At 47.4% G+C, this 10,768-nt stretch overlaps 2 protein-coding genes across 5 annotated transcripts; one reads left to right on the forward strand and one right to left on the reverse strand.

The window, feature by feature from the left end:
- Positions 1–187: 187 nt before the first annotated feature.
- On the forward strand, positions 188–7,740 carry LOC310667673 (deoxyribonuclease-1-like; the record flags this gene model as incomplete). 4 transcript variants are annotated; one of them, XM_083420506.1, is made up of 8 exons in its annotated part: positions 188–780; positions 2,490–2,578; positions 2,806–2,892; positions 4,572–4,684; positions 5,225–5,337; positions 5,567–5,724; positions 6,106–6,202; positions 6,292–7,740. In XM_083420506.1, exons 1-8 carry the CDS (start codon positions 508–510, stop codon positions 6,364–6,366), a joined length of 1,005 nt encoding a protein of 334 aa, XP_083276632.1. In that variant the 5' UTR covers positions 188–507. The 4 variants fall into 4 exon arrangements, with proteins under 4 accessions (XP_083276632.1, XP_083276630.1, XP_083276633.1 ...); XM_083420504.1 differs by lacking the exon at positions 188–780 and having other exon boundaries at positions 2,035–2,578; XM_083420507.1 differs by lacking the exons at positions 188–780; positions 2,806–2,892 and having other exon boundaries at positions 2,036–2,578.
- RPL10 (ribosomal protein L10) lies at positions 7,151–10,696 on the reverse strand. The gene is made up of 6 exons (XM_083420757.1): positions 10,476–10,696; positions 8,729–8,787; positions 8,421–8,528; positions 8,196–8,334; positions 7,717–7,879; positions 7,151–7,382 (listed from the first exon to the last, which is right to left on the reverse strand). The coding sequence occupies exons 1-6, from the start codon at positions 10,496–10,498 to the stop codon at positions 7,227–7,229; spliced, it is 648 nt and encodes a 215-aa protein (XP_083276883.1). The 5' UTR covers positions 10,499–10,696; the 3' UTR covers positions 7,151–7,226.
- Positions 10,697–10,768: the final 72 nt, after the last annotated feature.

Consider the following 10,768-nt stretch of genomic DNA (forward strand, 5'->3'; position numbering starts at 1 on the left):
TTGTCACACCAAGAGCAGGGGAACTCCTGGCTTCTTCACCAGCCTGACTCATCTCTGCCTCTCTGGCCTCCCCTCTTGCTTCTGCACGTCTCTCTGCCACAGACTCCCTGCTCACTAAACCCTGTTTCAGCTTCAGACACATCCTCTTCCCAGGCTTCTCCCTCTGACTAGTCATCATCATCTCACCACCAAGCCCTAGGCTCTGAGCTTTGGTTCCTTGGGGGTTTCCTAGCTGGTACCTTCCACCATTCCTCTGTGTCCAACCAACCCATGACACAGAGAGACGGGGAGAGAGATGTGTATATGGACAAAGGGATCATTTATGGACAATCCCTGAGGCTGCATATACTGTTCAGCTTATTCTGAATGGTTGCTGGTTCTGGAAGGACAGTGGCAGCAAGTGAGGAGTAGGGAGGAGAAAGTGGGAACCTGACTTCTGGGATGCCCTTCTCTCTCAGCAAGTAATCATGCTGGTGTGGCCCAGCACTTTCTCTGCTAGGTTGTCATATGTCCAACGCAACAGTCAGTACAAAGGCCTTTTCCCTCCCCTGCCTGGATGCTGATGCAGCAATACAGTCCTCTGGGCTATCATCACCCTCCAGCATCAGCTCAATACATACATCAAGGAACACCAGGGCTATGGGACAGAGCTTCACCCTTCTGCTCATCTTTCTGGGTGTTCAGGTTGTGGCAGGAGCCTTCAAAATCTGTGCTTTCAACATACGCAGTTTTGGGAGAGCCAAGGCAGCAAACCGGAGGGTCATGGGAGCTCTTGTCCAGGTGAGTTTGTGATTGATTTGGACCAAGGGCAATGGTGATAACAGTGCTTCATTACTTTAATGAGCAATTCTTGCTCTCAGCCCTGCTCAGAAACCATGAACTGTATTCCTAACCCTAGAGATCTGGGGGCAGCTGCGGTTATGGCAGAGGTAAAAACACTGTGGGTGACAGGCTGCAAATGTATTCCTGCTACAATGATAAGCAAATAGAATCATATAATTATAATGGACCTGAAGGGTAGTCTAGTCCAACCCTCTGCAATGCAGGAATCTCAGCTAAAGCATCCATAGCAGATGGCCATAAGCAAATAGCAGGGAGAAAAATATACCAGCTACTCCACAAGCTGGGAGATTTAAGACCATGTAACAAAAATGAATTCTGAGCAGGAGGTCTTTCAGCTGAGGCAGTCTGACAAACAGCTAAGTTCAAAGGCCTGCTCTAGCCTGTATTAAATATGGGTTTAATTGCAAACTTAGGAATTTTAGGAGCATGTATCTCATAACTATAGGGCTCAAGCTCAGTGATACAGCATCTGCTTTGCATGCAAAAGGTCCCATGTTCAAATCTTGGCATCACTAAGTAAAGACTGTTGTCTGAAAGCTGGAAAGCTGCTACCAGTCAATGCAGATACTAAGCAAGATGGTTCAGTGTCTGGCTTGGTAGAAGGCATCTGTTTAATACAAGTCATACAGCCACCCCTTGTTTTTAAGCAAAGGGATGTGTGCTTTTGACAAACACTGGCCCACTTGATTTTTTTTTAATGTCAATGCAATGTGTAGAAACCACACATTGGTCAGCTTCACACTGACTGGAGTGCTTAAGCAATTCCTAATTCATCTCTAGGCAAGACCTGAAAACCTTTGCATGGAATCTTAAGAGACAGAATTGTAGAGTTGGAAGGGATCCTGAGGGTCATTTAGTCCAACCCCCTGCAATGCAGAAATCTGCTTAAAAACCTCCAAGGAAGGAGAATTCACCACCTGCTTATGGAGGTCCATTCCACTGACAAACAGCTCTTACTGTCAGAAAGTTATTGTTGATGTTTAGTCAGAATCTCCTTTCTTATAACTTGAAGCCATCACTTTGGGTTCTATCCTCCACAGCAGAAGAAAACAAGTTTGCTCCATCTTCTATGTGACATCCCTTTGGAGTCGGCTATCATGGTCTCCTCTTTTCCAGTCTAAACATACCCAACTCCCACAACCCTTCCACCTAAGTCTTGGTTCCCAGGGCCTTGTCCATCCCCACCATGTCAACGTCCCCAGTCACCGCATGCTAAGGCAGTGATATGAACAAATGCTGCATCTGTTTACCTTTGATCATTCTTTCCAATCTGTTTACTTAAGAGTTTGGCGAGATCTTGTGAGATCTGGCAGATGTTGATGCTGCTTCTCCACCAGGGCAGAGGTGGAAGGGCTGCTGCCCCACTCTACTCACAAGTGGAGGGGGCCTGGTGCCTACATTCCTTTCTGTTACTAATTAATTCATCCAAGACGTCAATGGATTTCCCCATCACTTCCTGCACCACAAACTGGTTACTGTTGTTTTTAAAAAGCGGGCAACGAAGCACTCTAATCCACTATGAAGTTCTGCAGAACAGTGGCAATGCGGAAGCGACCAGAACCAAGGGAAAGGGGGAAACATGTGTGACAGTGACAATGCCCAGAGCACCTCATTGCCCTGACCACCCACTCTTCTCCCACTGCCAGATCCTCTCTCGCTGTGATATTTCTGCCATCCAAGAGGTGCGAGACTCCAGGGGTGCAGCTATTCAGACGTTGCTGCGGGAGCTGAACAGGTAGTACCAGCAGAGGCTGCTAATCATAGACCTAGTCAAAATAGGTGTGTGGGGAGATCGCACAGTTAGTTTATTTTTATTCACATGGAGATTTCTTTTTTTATTGTGGGGGAGCATTCTAACAAGGCTTCCCCGCCCCCCATTGCTCCATTCTTCATCTGAGGATCCTGCACCACCCCATTCTGTTATTAGGCAAAGTGGCATCTTGAACTCTTTATCTCTGGCAGGTATGATCCCTCTCACCACTACAGCCGCCTGGAGAGCAAGAGGCTGGGGCGAGGCAGCTACAAGGAGCAGAATGTCTTTGTTTATCGGTAATGTCTGGGGGAGCTGGGAACATGACTAAATCAGAGCCCCAGGAACCAAAATCCAACTCTGGCCTATATATGCATGTATATAACTCCCCCTCTCCCAGGATAGTGTTTTACGGGGTGGCCATTTTGTTACCCACGGTGAAGGACAAAATGATACCTGCCTTCCTCCATTTCAAGCACCAAAGCTGAGCAGTGTGAGAATTTATTTATTACTTATTTCAGTAATAAACACCCAAGTCACTAGGTAAAGGTAAAGGTAAAGGTACCCCTGCCCGTACGGGCCAGTCTTGCCAGACTCTAGGGTTGTGCACTCATCTCACTCTATAGGCCGGGAGCCAGCGCTGTCCGCAGACGCTTCCGGGTCACGTGGCCAGCGTGACAAGCTGCATCTGGCGAGCCAGCGCAGCACACGGAACGCCGTTTACCTTCCCGCTGGTAAGCGGTCCCTATTTATCTACTCGCACCCGAGAGTGCTTTCGAACTGCTAGGTTGGCAGGCGCTGGGACCGAGCGACGGGAGCGCACCCCGCCGTGGGGATTTGAACCGCCGACCTTTCGATCGGCAAGTCCTAGGCGCTGAGGCTTTAACCCACAGCGCCACCCACGTCCCATCAAGTCACTAGGTAGTAAGGCTAAAAAGATACAGTGAATACAGTAAATCAGAAAACTAAATCAAAAAAATCAGAAAACGTAGCTAAAATGCCTGCTGGTTTTTAAAGAAAGAAGAGAACATTTTCACTAGATGTCAAAACTTCAAGGGGGGGGGGGCTATCTGATCTCAGCTGTGGGTTCCACAGAAATGGATCCACAGTACTGAACATACAATATGTGCTAGAAGCTGTCCAGAATGGTTGGGTGAGGTATAACAACAACAACAACAACAACAACTTCCTTGCACTGCTGTTCCCCTCCTGCCCACCCACTTAGCTACGACATCTACCAGCTGAGGCAGCCACCTCACTGCCTAACGGTAGGGCCAATTCTGGTATTTTAATTGCCCATCAATTATAATACATTTTAACAATATGCATTTCCATATTTGTTACCCCTATAATCCCACCCTTCCTCCAGAACTATTTTTTAGCCTCAGAAAAATGTATTTGGGCAAATGGGGGTATGAGACAATAATTTTCCAGTGAACTTTGTTTTGGCTGAGCAGCGATTTCAGTCTGGATTTGCCACATATAAAGCTGGACTTAAGTGTCCATCCACTACTCCACACCTGCTCACTAGTGTTGGGCCTCACAGCTCTGGTTTGTAGTTGGGGAACCAAGGCCTGGATCTCCTGAGGATATCAACCTGTGTTTGGGCTGAGACTTTGGCCTGCTGACAGAGGCTTACCTGATTTAATCATAATAATGACCCTTTCACAAAGACAGATTGCAAATCGGGGTGAAAGGGAGTATCAGGGTGCTGACATCTATATATTTTTTTTTAAAAGGATAGAGGAACATTCAGTCATGAGAGCTTCCACTTGTAGGCTCTATATTGGAACAAAACTAGACACAGGTTTACTTGGATAAGAACTCACTCAAAGGCACACAGACCCAAATCTCCCAGATCCAAGTTCACCCTCATATTCAACCGTCGAGAGAGAAATTATGCATACTTAACCTTTTGAGGAATGAAGGCTCCTTGGATGCATCTTCCCTCTGATGCCTACTTTTTTGTCCTTGACAGAATGGATGTTGTGTCAGTTACTGATTGGTGCCAGTTTGGGGATGAGGATGCCAGAGATTACAAGGCATTTGCCCGGGGGCCCTTTGCCGCTCGCTTTCACTCTCCATACACAGGTAACACCCAGTTTCTCCACACAGAGGTCTCAATTGTTCTGGATACTTGTCCACAGATTCCTGGTGATCCAGGAGCTGTTATCTCCGAGGCAGTTATGGAAGATTACCTTGGTTTTAGGACTGAAAGCCTGGCATTTCTTATGGTCCGTTCTTAACCTGAAATTGTTCTTAACCTGAAGCACCACTTTAGCTAATAGGGTTTCCTGCCGCCGCCGCCGTGCAATTTCTGTTCTCATCCTGAAGCAAAGTTCTTAACCCGAGGTACTATTTCTGGGTTAGTGGAGTCTGTAACCTGAAGTGTATGTAACCTGAAGCATATGTAACCCGAGGTACCACTGTATAGCCCTAGTTGGATGGTTCATTGGTGCTTAGGGTAGATGAGGAAACAGAGGAAATTGAATGTATTGAGAAGCTGAGGTAAAGGAGCTAGCTCTTGTTAACTGTACATGTGTGTGTAAAAACAGCCACTAAGAGGAAAGAGTAGGGAGATCAGTAGTGAAACCTCTCCCATCATCTGAACTGCTGTCTTCCACCCCACAGCTATCCTAGATTTTGTGCTACTTTTACACCACACCAGTCCTCGGGAAGCTGCCCAAGAGCTTGATCTGCTGTTTGGAGTGTGCACAGAACTGATGCAACGGTGGAAAACTGAGGTATATTATGGGGGCAGAAGTTGTAAACTCAGCAAGTCACTAAGAACATAAAAGCCCTGCTGGATCAGAAGACCAATCTAGTCCAGCACCCTGTTCTCACAGTGGCTGACCAGATATGTAATAGGACATTCTCCTTCTCCTGATTCCCAGCAACTAGCTTTCAGTCTCATGCCACCTCCTCTAGTGGAGATGCTGCTCACATACAACCCTTTCCTTGTGATCTGAATAGAATGTGATGCTGCTGGGAGATCTGAATGCTGCTGGTGCCTACATCCCAGCAAGTGCTTGGGCTGGGATCCGCCTGCGCAATCACCTTGCTTTCCACTGGCTCATTGGTGATGGAGAGGACACCACAGTCAGCCACCGGACCTGCTGTGCCTATGACAGGTACCAGAGGACACTTTTCAGCTCCACTCACCCATTCTCAACATGCTTCCTCTTACTCCCCAAAACAATCCAGTATTTGCCAGCCTTTCAAGCAAGCATGCCAGACAGAAAGTAAGCCCTGAGGAGATTGTGTCACTTACAGTGTATACCATATGCCCTTTTTTGGTGTGGTTTTGCTTCTGGTCTGTTGAGCTGGAGAGCAGACAACGCTAGAGGCAGAGACTACTCCTGATCTGTACCATAGCCAGGCCAAGAACTTAAGAGCTAACCTGGCACACTAGACTCCTGCTTTGTCTCACGTAAACTGACCATGCTTTTTTTGTTGGGGGCAGAGCAGAGACCCATCACACTCCACTTTTGTACTCTGTCCTCCCATGCTAGGATTATAGTCCATGGAGAAGAGCTGCTTGGCGCCATTGTACCCAGATCTGCCAAGCCTTTCAACTTCACACAAGCACTTGGACTATCGGAGGAAGAGGTGGGTGTAATTGGGCTCCTTTCTTAACTGGCTGCTAGTTTGAATGTGATGTAAAGACCTGAATAATCCACACCATTTCATTCCTACAGGCCCTAGCAGTCAGCGACCACTATCCTGTAGAGGTGAATCTTCGGCTTGCTCCGAAAGCCCAGCGAGAGCTCTAAACCGTCAACCATCCTTCTGGCAATGGCAGGGCAAAAAGAAACTAACTTCTCTGACTATTCCATTCAGCAAGATCCGTCTAGGGCAGCAGTGGAATCCCCATACAGTAAAAGCAGTCTAATGCACATAAACTCCCCCCCCCCCGCATGAAAATCAAGGTGGCAGAAGAGCCCCATCTATGCTGCAGCTAGGACTTGCAAGCCTTCACGCAGGCGTATCCAGGTGTTGCCACAAAATTCACCACCTAAGCTTTGGGCTGGGTGAATTTAAATATCCTACATGGGTTGTAGGCATTAGGCGCAGCATTCAGCTTCCTTAGAAACTACATTTTTTAAAAAGTATCTTATGAAAATAGCACTTCATTTCTTTCATTCAGTTGTCATCTATATCCCATCCTTTACCCCCAGAAACTCCCAACATTGTTTATCCTAGTTAATCCTATTTTTGTTTCAGTTGAACCAACCAACCCTGATGAAGCAGGATACTGCTTCAGTAAGCCATACATCTATAATGCACACTGAAATGGCCCCCTTCCCAATCTGCTCTGAATTACAGGGCAACCTTTTCCTGTTTACTTTGCCCTGGAAGTCTTGCAGGTTTTTTTGCCCCATCCTTAGGAATGCTTGAGGGATTCACTACTGTGAGAATGGTCTTGTGTGACACTGACAAAGGTTTACTGATATTCAAATTCATTACTATGTTCACTTGTTTCCAAAAGCGGGTGAAAGTATGTTTGATGTTATATCAAACTCACAGTAACATTAACGTAACAGTAAATACAGCAGCTCAATAGACATTTTTTATTTCCATTCATCTTCCTTCAAGAATTGAGGAAAGCAGCTTGTGGATAAACACCAAGCACTTATGCTGCATGCAATGCACGCCACTTGTCCAGAGGGCCTCTGTTGGGGATGTATTTCACTCCACAGCCATCAGGGATAAGGCGCTTCTCAGCCACCATGTCCTCAAATTCATCAGCATTGAATTTGGTGAAGCCCCATTTCTTGGAAATGTGGATCTAGGTGAGAGAGAAGACATCAGAAGCTTGCCTCAGACTTCCCAGCTATTATGCATCTACTACTGAGTATCAGCCTGTCTTTGTTGAGCTGAGATGCAACACCACAGGTCAACTGGCCTGTCCCTCCATACCAACTTACAGTCAGTCACTGTAGATGAAAGTCATATGACAAAGTTCATTCTCGGCAAAAGGTTGTAAGAACAGCAAACTAAAACTTATGATCTCACTAGCTATACTTGAGAGATTTATCTCGTTTTGCACCCTATCTTTAGTGGTGCAACGCCTGTATACTTCTGGACTGACAGTAGTCTTCCCTCACCAACACACACATTACCTTCTGGCGGCCAGGGAACTTGAACTTGGCTCTGCGCAGTGCTTCAATGACATGTTCCTTGTTCTGCACCTTGGTACGGATGGACATGATGACCTGGCCAATATGCACACGGGCCACAGTGCCCTGAGGCTTACCAAAGGCTCCACGCATTCCTGTCTGGAGTCTAATAAGAAACAAAAAACTAAATCTTAGGGTGTTATCCTCAAGGACTATACCATGCTGCTACACCCACCACCAGTCAAGCCCTCTTGGCAAATGTAGATGCCAAGAGCTTCAGCCAGTCATGCACCTCACCAGGACTCAAGTGTTCCCAGGGTCCCTTAAGGTGCACTGTACAAGGAACAGAGCACGTACACAACCAAGGGAGTTACTGTGCGCAGTCAGTGCACACCACCCCCCGATGACAGCAGGGGCTGGTCGGCTTAATTGACTGCAAGGTCAATTTTAACACCAGAACTGGGTCTCTACCCATTCCTCACCTATCAGCTCCAGCACACGACAACATCTTGTTGATGCGGATGACATGGAAGGGGTGCAGGCGCACACGGATGTGAAATCCATCCTTACCACAACTTTTCACCATGTATTTGTTGGCACAGATACGGGCGGCCTCTAGAGCTGCAGAAAGAGAGACAGGGTGAATGGGACAGACCGCTGAAGCACAGCAAAATGAGTGGTTTGAGTGGTCTGTTGGTGCTCTGTACCTTCTGATGAAAGCTGCTCATATTCATCTGACACCATGTGCCCACAGAGTGGGAACTCATCAACCTTGGCCTTCTTCCTGCCCAGGTCAAAAATCCTGATCTTGGGATCTGGAGAACAGAAAGTAATATTATCAGCCAGTTCACTAAAACTCGGATTTCCTAACAGGCCAAATTAGGTGCAATCCACTCTGACCAGGCAATTAAGTCTCATCAGGCTATGCTCTGTTGGATTAAATTCTACATTCCTATCTGAATGCATGAAGTTCAATTTAACAGTTCATCAGGCAAAAATAAATATATTAACTTACCAGGAACACCTCTACAGAAACGGGACTTGGGGTAGGGCTTGTTCTTGCAGTATCGATAACTAGAAGAAAGAGACAGATAAGGTAGTCAGAAACAATTTTTTGAAATTAAAGTCACAATTGCTGAATATGTTAAACCAGAAATAGGGAACCTATAGCCTTGCATAGGTTGTTGAACTACAGTTCCCATCAACCCTTGCCTTTGGCCGTTCACATCTGATTGGGGGTTGGTGGGATAGAAACTGGTCCAAGACGCAGTCCCAGATACTAGCCTTTTAAACCAATTTACTAGCCTCATGGAGTTTAGCAGTGGAAGGATGAAGAGCTCCAACCTTCCTTCAGCAGCTCATTGCATGTCTATGCTGGGCCAACATAAGGAACAGAATCCTTCTTCCATGTTGCTAGTCTGCTCACTTGCCACATTCAATTTCTTGCTGCCTATGGCTACCAAGCAAGTGCTAAATTAAAATATGTCTCATATAATTAATAAATAGCATGTAGACATTTATCTGTATTTATTGGCTTTTATTTTCATACTAGTAGTGTTTCTTAACAGTAAGGGAAGTTCTGTGAACCCAATAACTTCTACTTTCCCTATCGAAAGCAAGGTGTTAAACTGGAATTTACATTTGGCTGACAGATCTGGCTCCCGTCCCAAGATCAATAGTAATTTCTGCAGAAATGTTTACCTCAAAGTTACACCATGGTTTGGACAATCATTTTCGGCTCAACAAACCATGGCTTTTGAAGCTTGGAATGGGCACATGTGAGAAGTATATCTCCTCATCAGTTTCTATGCAAAGATCTTGGCTTGTATGAAGACACAACCAGGAAATCTGGATTTATGCTGGCCTGCTGGGGTGGTGTGTGACAGAATGGCGAAATGGGGGAACGCTCAGCCCCAATGTTAGTGCCTGGTTTCATAAAAGTTTATGAGGCCTTGAATGAAATTCTGAACCAGGCCATTAGGTGGTCTTAGGCAACTCTCAGTCTCAACTCTCTAAGCTTAGTATCTAATGCTTAGTGTTGTAAGAATAAAATAAAAGAACATTTATATGAAGCACTCTGAAGACTCCCACACATATTAGCATCATACTGTACTCAACTACATCCTACTCAAGAGTGCATCCACTGAAATTAGTGGACCTGTTAGTTATACCTGCTTGCTTCAGTGGGCTTGTACTCTAAGTACAACTAGAAGTGACTACCACCCAAACCCCTAACATTATGGATATTAGGGACAAAGAACACGGGGAGGCTTCAGCCTTCATGTCCCGCTTAAGGGTTTTTGATACATGCATGCAGCTGGCCACTGCTAGGAGGCAGGATGCAAAATGAGGCAGGCAGCCCTTGCTCAAATGTGTCAGAAATCTCATCTTTTTATGCTAAACTCACGGGTGTGTGTGGGTGTGTACGGGGTGCGTGCTTGGGGTCTAATAGCCATCCCACGAAAGCAACCTTGCTGCTAAGAACCACCACAGGCGGCAACGCAGAAGGATCCACGGGCCACAAGCAAGCCGTGAAAGCCCAGAGCCCCCAAGGCGGGGCCCGTTTCGGTCGGCCACCCTCGTCCTCCCCGATGGCGGCCCCCGCCAGAAGAGGAAAGCGGGAGATGCGGCTGCCAGGAGAGACCCCTTTCGGCTTCTCCACTCCCGTTCCTGGCAGAGCCGCCTCGCCGCGTCCTCCCCCTGACGGAGCGGCCACGCGGCCTCCTGCCGGCCTTGCCCGTCCTCCGGGCGGCCCAACTCACCAGCGCGCGGGTCGGCGGCCCATGGCTGCAGGTCTGAGAGGCAAAGAGAGAGAGAGAGAGAGTCAGTCCGGGGCCGCAAAGGGAAGCGGGCCGAGCGCGGGGCCTGCTTCTCGCTCTCAGGCCCAAGCCGCGCCGCTGCCGCCTCACCCGCGTACTCACCTCGCCGAGCGGAAAGAGAGCCGGGAGCGCGCCTGCGCGCTGCTTATCAACGCCGCCGCTCTAGGACGGCCGCGGACACAGAGGTTGGCCCTCGTCTGGACCGGAAGCAGCGGAAGCTTAACGTATCCGGAAGG

This window comes from Podarcis tiliguerta (assembly GCF_965153285.1).
Source record: "Podarcis tiliguerta genome assembly, chromosome: 17".
In the NCBI taxonomy this organism is placed as follows: Eukaryota; Metazoa; Chordata; class Lepidosauria; order Squamata; family Lacertidae; genus Podarcis; species Podarcis tiliguerta.